A 13,522-nucleotide genomic window follows, 5' to 3' on the forward strand; every position below is an offset into this window, starting at 1 on the left:
ATAGTTGTTGACATATTTGGATAAAATTTTGTTGTCAAAATATAAAAAATGTGGTTATTTGAGTGTTGTTAGAAGTATTACAAACAAAAAATGTAACAGTTTTAGTTTTCCATCACTAGAATTTCTGAAGTCATGTTTTATCCCACAGGAATAGAATCTATAAATGAATGAAACATCACCACTTCCTGGCATATATCCCCTATTATAATCACATTACTACAAGAAAATCTTGATTTCCACAACTACCAATGAGAAGAAATATGGAAACTTTAAAATAACTTTTATTTGTAATGTGTTCCTCTGATATCTGGGAATTTACTTCAAAGTGATGAAGTGATATTGTGAAGATTTAACTTGGAAGGATAAAGACAGCTGCTCAAATTACATCCTAAGTATCAATTCCTCCCAGAATAGCAATTGAGACTAGGAACAGATGAGTTTAAAAGCAGAGCTGCTCTAGTTAATATCTGGAGATGCGGTTTTGTTTCAAATGAATTCCTCTGAAATATGCAGACAGATGTTTTTTAAATATACAAGTAAACAGGAGTAACAAGAAATTAAGAATCGTTAGTGATTTTACCACATGCAAGAGTAAATGAACAACAACTACCTAACAACTAAGCAAAGTCATCAAGCAAGATTTGGGGGGGCATGGAGTAGCTTAAACACTACACTGGTTTACTCAAATATAAAACTGAATAAGTAGAAATTTTAATTTTTGTAGGTCAGTATTATGAATACTTTGTCGAATGGAGCAATATCCTCTCAAGACACTCAACTACAGTTATTTGTTCCTGTGTCAAACAGTTTTAAACACTTTCACTGATTCATTTTTCTTATTTTACTGTAAATTTGCTTTTACCACCTATTAATTTATCGTATACACAACTACCAGTTCCAAGGCTTTCAGAGGATTCTTCCTTTCCTTTAGAGTAGATTAGTCATTTATCAATTTGCCTCTTTATGAATTACAATTTTGCACCTATTACCTAGTTGGCCACCACATCCCAACCATCACTATCTACAATTGCCATACAATGGATTAAGTGCTTTACTTAAATGAAATCAACACAACCTCACAATTAGTTCTGACAGTTAATATAATTTCCATTTCACAAGTGAAGGTCAAAAACTCTTGCTAACTTTCCAGTTACTTCTGATTTCAAAAACTAAAATATATAATATGTATACACACGTGTATATGTTATATGTCTGTTAAGTACACACATATGTTTCTATTATACTGCACAGCCACAGAGAACTTGAACTATCTGGTCACTAGTGTATCATTACTTCATCATACATAATGAACTATGCATGACCTTAATAAAGTCATCAATAAACTAGAATCTTAAATAATTTTACTTTATGAACAACTTCATTACAGAGGGGCTGCCTTTTTCAATAGCTAGTATCTGTAATGAGTGTATGAAAATAATGCAATCTTGCAAAGAACATAAATGCTAATTCAAATTGCCTTTCTGCTCTTATATAACCAAGAACTAAATGTTATGAAATCAAAATTGTAAAAAAAAAAAAATTCTCTAAATGTAACACATTCCTCCAAATTACAAAAAGTACAAAATTAGTAATTTAAGAAAACAATGGAGAAAAAAAGAACTTACCAATCTAAAGAAAACTTTGAAAACTGAACTGTGTAACGTGGGACAACACGTCGGACTCTCCGAGGTGACCGTTCTCTCTCTCTCCGAGGAGATCTCTCTCGGGAACGTTTTCTCTGAGGAGATCTTTCTCTGGATCTACGTCTTTCTCTTTCTCTTTCGCGACTTAAAGCAAATTTTTCTAAAATTACTTTTTCTAGCATTATCAAAGAGTTCTTTAATGAAGTAAATTTAATACGTATAAGCATATATATAAATATAAACATTTCACGGTGTACATTTTTAAATAACTTCTTGAACACTGTGGTAAAATATACACAATATAATAATCTATTTTAATCATTTTGAGGTTTACAGTTCAGTGGCATTAAGTGTGTTCATTCACACTGTACAACCGTCACCACTATCAAAAGTACACTTTTTAAAAACATACCTTCGGTCATCTTTTCTGTTGGGCACTTGATCCCCTCTGTCATTTCTTCCTGAAAATCTGGATGGTGGATCTAACCTTCGTGCTGGTTGTGGCTGTGAAACTATACGGACAGGAGGCTGCAATAAACCAGCTTTAAAAGATACAGAAAAATATATTTTAACTTATTTAAATGAAGTTTAAAAACATCACTCGGTTAAATTTTATATAGAAAACTTTGGCTTTTAGGTTTTGTGACCCATAAATGGTAAAGGCCAGGGATGATTTGCATATTTGTACATTTTAATACTATCATTTAGAAGTGTAAAAACCATTTTTAGCTCAGGGACCACACAAAACCAGGCCACAGACCAAATCCTAGGGCTACAATGTGCTAATCTCTGACCTACAGATATTAAACCAAAGACATTAAAAAACAGCAAACCCTTGTTGTTGGCTACACAAGATATTCTAGCTGCACCAGAGTATCATCCAGACATTTTCGACAGAGAAAAACCTTTATAAAAAGAGATCTACGACCATCACTTTGACCAAGTACTCTACCACCTATAATACTGGAAGAATCTGACAACATGTGCCTCCTAGTATGATGCAGTACGAATGAGAAAACATCACCTAAAATGTGCCAAACGCCTTTAGACTTAACATTTACTTTATAGTTTATATGGCAGAAAGAGGAACAAGGTAAAAATACCACAAGGAATCCACACAATCCAGAATATAACATTATAAAAGAATTTACAAGTCAACTAGACCAATATTTTAAAAAGCCAATGCTATAAAGGAAGAAAGAAAAAATGGAAAACTATTTTGGAATAAAAAGACTAAAGAAACACTGTTGTTGCTACTGTTTAGTTACTCTTTTGCAACTCCATGGACTATAGCCTGCCAGGCTCCTTTATCCATGGGATTTCCCAGGCAAGAATACCGGAGTGGGTTGCCATTTCCTTCTGTAGGGAATCTTCCCGATTCAAGGATCGAACCCGCTGTCTCCTGCACTGCAGGAGGATTCTTTAATTACTGAGCCACCTGGGAAGCCCAAAGTAACATAACCAGATACAACACATGAATCTTAACTGCCTTTTCATTCAGGAAACAAAAAACAACCTTTTTAAAAGGTATCTGGGGACAACTGGGGGTGTCTAAATATAAAGTATTTAAACGCTTTTTCTTAGAAGTGACAATACATTGTGGTAATAATAGGAAAAGATTCTCTTTAAGGAAAGGCACACTTACGTTAATGGGTGAAATGTCAAAATGCCTACATCATGAACATTCATTGCAGTGTTTTCAGAAAACAAAAACTAGAAACAGTACATTTACCAAAGAAAAACATAAACTGTATAATATTCATACAATGGAACATTAAGCAATAATGAAAACAAAGAAATTAGAGCCACATGAAACAAGTAAGTATGAAAAACTTTAAAATATAATCAACAAAATTCTTATAAAAAAGATTATATAGACAGAATCACCTGTAAAATTCAACAGGCAAGGCTGAAGTATATTATGAGCATATATACTTAGAGTAAAACTGTTAAAAAAGGAAAGGAGTTAACTAATAATGTACTTTTTTACCCAAGTAATGATTACATGGGTGTTTATTTAATAATATTTAACTGCAATCACTTTTATAAATGTTATGTTTGTGCCAATTTACGATAAAACAGAAAATGCCACAATTACATTAAAAAAAAAATACCAATTAAGTGGACTTCTACAAAAGTTAAGACTATCGCTATACAAGTAGAAATTCTCTACAAAAGATATTTAACTTTCTTTTTAGGTATTCTGCTAGTCCCTGCTTTTTTTGGTAATTAATAGCATACTCTCATTATTTTAATAACTGAACAGCTATGTTTTAGTCTGTAATACCTTTCTGCTGTGGCTGCTGTAATAAAGGCTGCGGCTGAGTCTGCAACAGTGGTGTAATAGAAGCCGCTGAAATCTGTGCCTGCAGCAGTGACTGGGGCTGGGGCTGAGCCTGAACACCAAATGTTGTCTGTGGTGCAATTGGCTGAAGTACAGCAGGAGGAGTCTTCAGTAAAGGTTGAGTTTGGGATTGATTCTTAACAAAAAGAAATAACATTTTAAAAGACAGAGAAAAATCTTTGTAACCGGGAAGACTCAATCACCGAGTTTTTGTAATACCTAATACTATTTTATATACCTGATTTGGTAGTGTTTGAATTCTTTGTGCATTCCATTTAAAAGGCATATTGGGATTATATGTAGCTTCAACCAATACTCTGTCACCCACTTGGGGGGTTTTCCCTTTGACAGCACTGAAAAAAAAATTAAGTTAAATACAAACACTAAATTAGAAGAAATTCTTCCAAAAAAGATTTATATGTTAATACTAAACACTGTAAAGTACACCAGAAAAAGGAAGCCTGAAAATCTCTTTTAAAAAGTAGATATACCTCTAAGACTTAAAATATAGCAAAACAGGAGCAATATAAAATATAGCAAAATATAGCAAACAGGAGACCCACTTAAACAGAAAAATCTTACATAGTAATTAAACTTAGTATTTCAAAGTACTTCTAAGGAAGTTAATTAGAAATGCATTTGAAATATCAAAGGAAATACATATTTCCTGCAACCACCACTACATGAACAAAATACTATTTCAAATCCATTAGTTTATCAATCATTTAATCCTATTATTTTTTTCACCTAAGTGAAGTGAAAGTGAAGTTGCTCAGTCATGTCTGACTCTCTGCGACCCCATGGACTGTAGCCCACAAGGCTCCTCCATCCAATGGGATTTTCCAGGCAAGAATACTGGAGTGGGTTGCCATTTTCTTCTCCAGGGGATCTTCCCAACCCAGGGATGAACCTGGGTCTCCTGCATTGCAGGCAGACACTTTACCGTCTGAGCCACCAGGGAAGCTAAAATATTTTACATATATATTATCATTAGGTATGTCAAACAGAAGATTAAATTTTAAAAAGTATATGACTATTTTAATCTTAAACCTTACTGTACGTCTGTTCATTAATAGCTAGAAATGTAAACTCACCCCTATAAAACTTTTATAAAGAATTCACAATGACTAGTGTTCAATAATCAAAAGATATCTTTCATCACATTCTCCATCAAAAAACATCACAGGTACAGGTTGAATTATTAAAGCAGAAAATTACAGCTAAACCACAATTCCATGCCACAGTTAAGTAGGTGTCTTATCAAAATACTTAATGCTAAATACAAGCAGCCATCTGCCAATAACTAATTAAGTTTACCTAAGCTGAAAGAATACATCTTCATCCACAAATCCAAATGTATCGTGTAGTTTTGTGACCGCCCCTGTAAAAACACGCTGTTTCTGAGGTTGTGTTTGTTGCTGACTGGACCTTGGCGTTGGATATGATACAGTTATCTGAGCTGCAGGTTGAGGAGTTGACAAGCTAAGGCTTGTAGGCAGTCCAACAGCTGGCTATAAAACAAAATCAACATCAAATTAAGGTAAGGATTACAAGTAGTCTAGAAATAAAAACTGACTACTTAAAACTAACTCAAAATTCTAAAAACAATTTAATACATAGGTACACCTTGAAGACGCAACTCAAGTCTGAAAAAAAAATTTTTTTAATCAATTTCATGATTAAGTTCCCTCAGATGAATGCTTTTACAGGGACGTTTCAGGGGAAAAAAGCCACCATAGTGTAATGAGTTTTAAAAAGCACTGCATATTCTAGCCCTCTCTTAGAAATTCAAAATCCATAATAGCATAACAAAGACTCAGGAAAGTCCTAGATAAGTGAAATGAGGCAGAGAGAGAAATACAATTATGTATGATCTCACTTTTATACACGGAATCTAGAAAAACCAAAGAACTCAGAAAACAGACTGGTAGCTGCCAGAGGCGAGTCTGCTGGGGCAAACGACTGGTAGCGATCAATAAGTACAACCTTCCAGTTAAATGTAAGTTCTGGAGATGTACAGAATCGTAACTATGGTTAACAATACTGTATCATACATTTGAAACTTGTTAAGAGAGTAGATTTTGAAAGTTCTCATCACAAGAAAAAGAAAAATTCACTTATGTGAGGTGATACATGTTAACTGATTGTGAAGATCATCTCACTATACATATATATGGTATTACATCATGCTGTACACCTTACACTAGTACAATGTTGTATGTCAATTAGAACTCAATAAAACTTGAGGGAAAAGGTAACAGTTTCATTGGTCTTTTCTGGCATAATCAAGCATGAATAACAACATATTATTAAGATTTCTGTATATAAACAGAAATAAAATCATTAAAAAGAAAGGAATAATCATGATTCGACTCAAATTCCATAATTCGTTTTACCCTTTCCCAATAAAGCAAGTCTCGACGTTCTACAGTTGAAAAAATAAAAGGTGAGTCCCGTTCTGTAATTAGTAAAGGAACTCACCATCTCTTAAAACTACAGCCACAAAATTCTCATGACGTTTCTTTAACATTCTAAGACTTCTTTTTCTTTCAAAACTGTGCCATGCAGTTTGTGGGATTGTATAGTTCCTCAAACAAGGATCAAAACCTGAGCTCTCAACCGTGAAAGTACAGAGTCCTAAACACTGGACAAAGGGAATTCCTGGTTTTTGTACTTTTAAAGAATTACATACAAGGAAAAAAAAATATGGGTACACTTTGGGAAATGCTATTCTAAGAAAAGGCTTCCTTGGTGGCTCAAATGGTAAAAAAATCCGCCTGCGATACTGGAGACTTGGGTTCGATCCCTGGGTTGGGAAGATTCCCCGGAGAAGGGTATGGCAATCTACTCCAGTATTCTTGCCTAGAGAATCCACACGGACAGAGGAGACTGGTGGGCTACAGTCCCTGGGGTCACAAAAAGTCAGACACAACTGAGCAAGTAAGCACAGCATTCTAAGAGGCTAGCTTTTATACCTTTTCTATTTAGTCTGGAAATCCTACTCTTGAAAACCAAAAATAGGACATACATGTTAATCAATTTTAGTTGTGTTTTTCCTTTTTTTGACCACACTGCAGGGCATGTGGGATCTTAGATCCCAGACCAGGGATCAAACTCGTAACCTCTGAAGTAGAAGCTCAGCTTAACCATTGGACCACCAGGGAAGTCTTATGATTTTTATACAACTTACTATCCAAAGATGGTTTTTAAATTTTTTATTTCTTTCAAAACTGTGCCATGCAGTTTGTAGGATTGTAGTTTCTCAAACACAAATCAAAACCTGAGCTCTCAACAGTGAAAGCATGGAGTCCTAATCACTGGACAAAGGGAATTCCTGGTTTTCGCACTTTTAAAGAATAATATAAAAGGAAAAAAAATATGCAACATAGACTTTAAGTGGTCCACAAAGCCTAAAGTAGCATTATGTATCAAAAGTTCACAAAAGTTAATGCTGCTGAAAAATTTAGTTGATAATGCATTACAATAACTTTCCTATAATAAAGTCAAATGAAAAGATATAATAGTAAAAAAAAACTAAAAATTTAAGCTACAAAGAAAATGTAAAAGCCAAAAAATCAGTATAAAATTTAAAATAAGGCCTCATATTTATTCAAACTAGATCACAGTAGGATCAGCAATCAAACAGCATAAAAGAAAAAGCAAAACAATGCTTTATTCAACATTATATTGCTAAAGTATTACGTGAATCCAACAAATATTCATTTTTAAACGCTGAAGGAAAACATAGCATAATAAAACTTTAGTCTACTCTGCATTCAGATATTCAAAAGAAATAAAATAATGCCAAACTAACCTGTGTTAAAAGGGTCTGCTGAGGTTGCTGTAACTAAAAATAAAACAAAAACCAAACAAAAACAGGAAAGAAAAAAAGATAAGGATCAATCGGAATTGCTGCTTCACAGATGCTTTACAAAAGGAAAAATTTCTATTAAATGACAGCTTTATTTGTAACTAAAAAACAGATAAAAAAGTAACAGAAGTCATCAGGGTAAGGTTTCCTACAAGTATTTGTAACTGCAGAAGACCTTAAATATAACTAACTCATTCAATAAGGATCAAGACATTATTTTTGCTATTTCATAGGAATAACACCCAGGAAAAAAACCCACAATTCCCTAGTGGGGAAAACCTCCTGTTCTGCCCCACATTGATTACCATGCTACAGAAACGATTCAATATCATCAGTGTGCTATCTATATCAAAAATATTACTGGCTAGATGTCTAGTTAATATAAATATTAAACACCATAAAATGAGAAGCACTTCTTCACAGTCAGATTTGCCAAAGATAAAGGACCACATATTCTGACATAGAGTTTTCATGGCAATAACAAAGTGTAACATTACCAGAAAGCAAAAGGAATTGGTGGGAAGGGAGAAATTTTACATGTTTCTTCTGTGGAAGAAAAGTAACTTTATGAAGTCTCAGCACTGTGTTTTTTATTCACCATCAGGAAGGTCTCCAAAGAAATACTTATCCTTGGTGCTCCTTCTCCCTGTCATCTTTCAACATTCTTAATAAGCTGCCCAGCCTGGAGTTGTCTTATCATGCTCTAGTGCCCCAGCAGTACTAAAGAGTATATAGCTAGAAGAGCAGGCATCTCCTGATAATCCTTAATAACTTAAGGAAAAGGTCTTTTTTCCTACTGGATAGGTAAGCAGTCTGAGGAAGATATGGGCATCATTTCTGAGTTGCGGATATCCTGAGCCGGGTAAGATTTGGGCTTAACTAAGATTTCTCTTGGGACATCATTAATGTTTATTAGCTTCTAACTAGTGTTTTAAGCCCAATGGTAGAATCCGAAGATCTCAGTTCTTCTGTTCATGACTTTTTACTCACTGTGACTAATAAATCTTAGTAATAAATACTAGTCTAGTAATAAACCCTTACTAGACTTAAAAAGCTAGGATAAAACAATCTATATGACGTTTTAACTCAAAAGAGTATAAATGTTAAATCTATCAAATTTCTTTTTCTGAAAGTTAAGAATGGATGAGTAACAGCAGTTTTTAGGGCAAAAACATTTGAGTATTGCCATTTTGATGTGGCTCAAAACAACACATAGGCTTTGACTGTTATTTCCTAACAGTACTAAAGTAAGTCTAAAGGTAGACTTTCTACTTTGCTTGCGATGTTTCTCCTTGGGTTCTGTTTTTCTTACCATCACAGATGTAATAACCCTTGAAGATGATGATTAGAGTATGAGCTTGGGGAAAAGGAGCCAAAGAAACTTATTTTAGTCCAAGTAAGGAGCTTTCAAACTGTTCAACTGTGCCCTGGGAATAGGGGAACTACAAAGGGAGGCTTCCTCCCATTTTCAACACTATTTTTATATTTTACATACTGGATTTCAATATACAATTTGATTAGGGGGGAAAAAGGCAGGGCTCCATTGCTTTAAATAAATAAAGGCTGAAAGTCAATGGTCTAGGCTTTAGGCTTCAAATTGAAAAAAAGGAGCTTTTCATTTTGACATGTAGCCTAGTAAGGGACAGAAGGCCTGAAGGTTTCAAACAGAAGTATTGGGCCAAAGATTCATTTAGAGTTATCCTTTCCAGATTATCAAAAGACTGGCTGCTGGTTTAGGATTTGAGTTTTCAGGACCTCTCTCCTATCTTCCTCTCCCTTGGAGACATTTCTTTATACCTACCACATTTCTTCCACTCTAGAAGAATTCAAATCACACGTTAAGGTTACTGAGGGGAACCAAAATCTATATAAGTTTAGTTGGAAAAATGACTTTTTAAAAATCAGTTTTTAACATGGAAAATATAAACTAACCTGTTGCTGCACACTATACAAGGCCTGCTGAGGTTGTGAATATTGCTGGAAAAAAGATTTTTTAAAGAAAAAAATGGATATTAGTTTTAGTCATTCTCAAAAAGCAATATACACACATACATTCAAATACATAATAAGCATTACACTAAAAAGGAATTTTCTAAACAGCTACACTTCATCTAAAATAAAATAGTGATTATTTATAATTTCAGATTCGTCAAGAATGAAATTTTAGTCAAATAACTAAGATATAAGGACTTTAGAATTTTGACTCTGCAGCTACACTTCTGTTATGTCCTGGGCATAAATAATTCTTATCATCAGAAAAAAATAAGCATAATGCAACTCCACAATTACTCATCCCTTAAAATGTACCTACCCTTGGCTACCCAGATTTGAAAGTTTTCTATGTCACATTTTAAAACCTAAACATTCACCTGTTGCAACGCAGCTGCTGCAGCTGCAGCTTGTTGCTGCAATGCTGCAGTTTGAGTTAACTGATAGTTTGCTGGGGTTTGTGTAGTAAGGCCTGCTGCTGCCAAGGCAGTTTGCTGTGTATAAATGGTAGGAGATGCTCCAAGGAGAGATGGCTGCTGAACACCCAATGCAGCTAAAATGAGATTAAAAAGGGGGGGGAAGGAAAAAAAAAAATCAAGATTATTTGAATCCTTTCCAGGAATTTTCAATTAGTGCTTAGTTATGCATTACAGTCTGCCACTACTTAGTGAAGGAAAAAAAAAAAACTAAAGAAAAATTTCAGTAATGCCTCACCTCAGATTCCAATGGCTTTAAATATTTGTTCAAGTCATGATAAATACAAGAAAACCTTAATCTATAAAATTAAACTACAGAATGAACCCAACAAACCTCAGCTAGACCAAGAGGCTAAAGTACCCTCAAGAAATATTTTCAGAAAGAACAAAAAATATATTATCTTATCTTACTCATCTAGAATGTATTGTTTTACCCTCAAGCAGATTAGAATCAAACATTAAGGACAGTATTGCTAGAATGTATTGTTTTAACTTCAAACAGATTAGAATCAAACATTAAGGATAGTATTGCTGGAAGTGATCCACCATTAAAACATCCTACTATCAAGGATGTATTTCTTGTACTTCAACTCTGTATTAAAAAACTATAAAACTAGCAAACAGATGATAGGAACGGTTTAAATACAAAGCTAAACTGCAGTCTGGTACTGCCCTTCCCAAAACTGTATCTCCTAGAATGATGACTAGCTCCCCAGGACATTAAGTTTGTAAAAAAGGGGTCCAAGGTTTTAAAAGTTGATGCAACAGCAAATTAAATATGTATTTTTACTGTAAGAATCCTCAGAACATTTAATATGCCACTAAGCACTGTGAATATCAAAAGAGGTCACCATAAAACAGTATTTGCTCATGTAACACTCCCTTTTCCAAAGCATCTTGCTTGCATCTTAGAGCAACCTGAAAAAAATGCTGCTCATCAGCTATTAGTTAATAACCGTACAGAAAGAACAATAGGAACAGGAACAGAACAGAGACCATTTATGAATTAACCAAAGTACCTAGTCTAGAATCTACCAGAGAATCTTTCGAAGTGCGAAGTTCATCATCAATCTTGTTTAAGAGTCCAGATTAATTCTACTTAAAAATAAAGCAAACCAACAACAAAGTGAGGCAAAAACAAGCAAATCCCAGAAATCATGTTTGGAATTCATATAAATTACACATTACTCCCTGATAAAACATGATTTTTAAAAATTAAAAAAGAATGAAGGGGAAAAAAAAGATTCTAAGGTGGGGAAAAAAAACCTACTGGATGTCCTGAATACACAATCCTAAACCCTTACAACATTAATATTTTATTCTCTTTGTTTTTAAGATAAGTCAGATGCCATAGATGGGTAAAAAGGAGAAACTAAGACTAACAAAATTAAAGAGAAGTGGGGAATGTCTTAACACCAATGCAAATTCAAAATGAGGTTAACTGCACTGAGAATGGAAAAAAAAGTACAAAACTACAGCACAGGTTCTAACCAGTAGCTCCTGTTAACTTCTGCAACTGTACATAAAATTACAGATAAGAAAGTTTAAAGTTTTCATCAGTTTTTCCAAAGCGTAAGAAACCCCAACAAGCTTAAGAACCACTTCTCTAGGATAACAAAAGCAAAGTTCTCATGTAAACACAAGACAGGTAAAGAACATAGGAAAAATTAAAAATTAAATTCAATGTTCTGCATTCGACAAAAGTAACCTCTTGTGATTCAAATCATGCCTGCGTCTCCTTCCCCTACGTGAGCTCTGACCTCTGATCTGCTGTTTCACTCTGCTAGTACCAATATCCAGAACACTGGAAAGTATCAATAGCTGTCACAGTAAAAGGGCTCACAGCCAGTATCTCACAAACAGCTCTTTTTCCTACAGCTTTTCTAGGTGTTCTAGACTCTGACAACATATCAAGTAGCCCAGCATTAAGTAGGTGGGATGACAGCTGATATCTGGCATCTCTTTTCCACTGTTGACAGTCAATGTGAGGAATTAGAAACTACAATGCAGACTGACAGGTACCAAGGCTCAAACGCGAGGAGAAACTTATGGGAAGGAGATTTACAGTCCAGTAGTTGCTGCACACTACTAGCTAGTTAATTCAAACTTTGTGAAATCATTGTGCGTAGGTTGTGGCTTTTATATGTCTATATAATATAGCTCTTTTAAAAATCGTTTGAGATTTTAAGCTCAATAAGTATTTCATTAAAATTTATTAATGCTCCTCTTTTTTGTAGCTAGATCTAAGAAGCTATCCTTGAATATTTGTATACAGCATTCTCTACTCTTCTGAACAGAATAAAATCAATATTTTGCATGATAATTCTATAGCTTGCAAAGAACAAAGGCATGAATCTCTGAGTTAATCTTTCTCTCTCCATAAGTGGCCTAACACTTATCAGTTGGAGATCTTTTTTCCAATTATCCACATTGGAACAGTCTGTTCATTTATCTGTGCCTGATTCAATATGACTGTTGAAGGTCTCGTGACACATCTGAAACAGATACACTTATAACCATGTATCAATACTTGCACAGACCTATGAAATAAGCCCTAAATGACCAAAGGTTCAGTTCAGTTCAGTTGCGTCCGACTCTTTGCGACCCCATGAATCACAGTACACCAGACCTCCCTGTCCATCACCAACTCCCAGAGTTCACTCAGACTCACGTCCATTGCGTCAGTGATGCTATCCAGCCATTTCATCCTCCATCGTCCCCTTCTCCTCCTGCCCCCAATCCCTCCCAGCGTCAGAGTCTTTTCCAATGAGTCAACTCTTTGCATGAAGTGGCCAAAGTACTGGAGTTTTAGCTTTAACATCATTCCTTCCAAAGAAATCCCAAGGCTGATCTCCTTCAGAATGGACTGGTTGGATCTCCTTGCAGTCCAAGGGACCCTCAAGAGTCTTCAACACCACAGTTCAAAAGCATCCATTCTTCAGTCCTCAGCCTTCTTCACAGTCCAACTCTCACATCCATACGTGACCCAGGAAAAACCAAAGCCTTGACTAGACGGACCTTAGTCGGCAAAGTAATGTCTGCTTTTGAATATGCTAGCTAGGTTGGTCATAATTTTTCTTCCAAGGAGTAAGCGTCTTTGAATTTCATGGCTGCAATCACCATCTGCAGTGATTTTGGAGCCCCAAAAAGGCATGCTGGCTTCTAGAATCTTAGGTCCCCAGCCAGGGATCAAACCGGG

At 34.9% G+C, this 13,522-nt stretch overlaps 1 protein-coding gene across 3 annotated transcripts in view; it reads right to left on the reverse strand.

The window, feature by feature from the left end:
* Positions 1-13,522, reverse strand: part of CCAR1 (cell division cycle and apoptosis regulator 1) — a 44,643-nt gene that overhangs the window by 23,667 nt on the left and 7,454 nt on the right. For 2 of the 3 annotated variants that reach the window (XM_018042354.1, XM_005699120.3), the window contains exons 3-10: positions 10,228-10,400; positions 9,791-9,835; positions 7,802-7,834; positions 5,305-5,498; positions 4,226-4,340; positions 3,931-4,123; positions 2,056-2,185; positions 1,626-1,787 (exon numbers count right to left, since the gene is read on the reverse strand). In XM_018042354.1, coding sequence (XP_017897843.1) covers positions 1,626-1,787; positions 2,056-2,185; positions 3,931-4,123; positions 4,226-4,340; positions 5,305-5,498; positions 7,802-7,834; positions 9,791-9,835; positions 10,228-10,400 — 1,045 coding nt within the window. The remainder of the gene's footprint in view (positions 1-1,625; positions 1,788-2,055; positions 2,186-3,930; positions 4,124-4,225; positions 4,341-5,304; positions 5,499-7,801; positions 7,835-9,790; positions 9,836-10,227; positions 10,401-13,522) is intronic. The other variant, XM_018042355.1, reaches the window with a different exon arrangement.

The sequence above is a fragment of the Capra hircus genome, chromosome 28 (genome assembly GCF_001704415.2).
Source record: "Capra hircus breed San Clemente chromosome 28, ASM170441v1, whole genome shotgun sequence".
NCBI classification, from domain to species: domain Eukaryota; kingdom Metazoa; phylum Chordata; class Mammalia; order Artiodactyla; family Bovidae; genus Capra; species Capra hircus.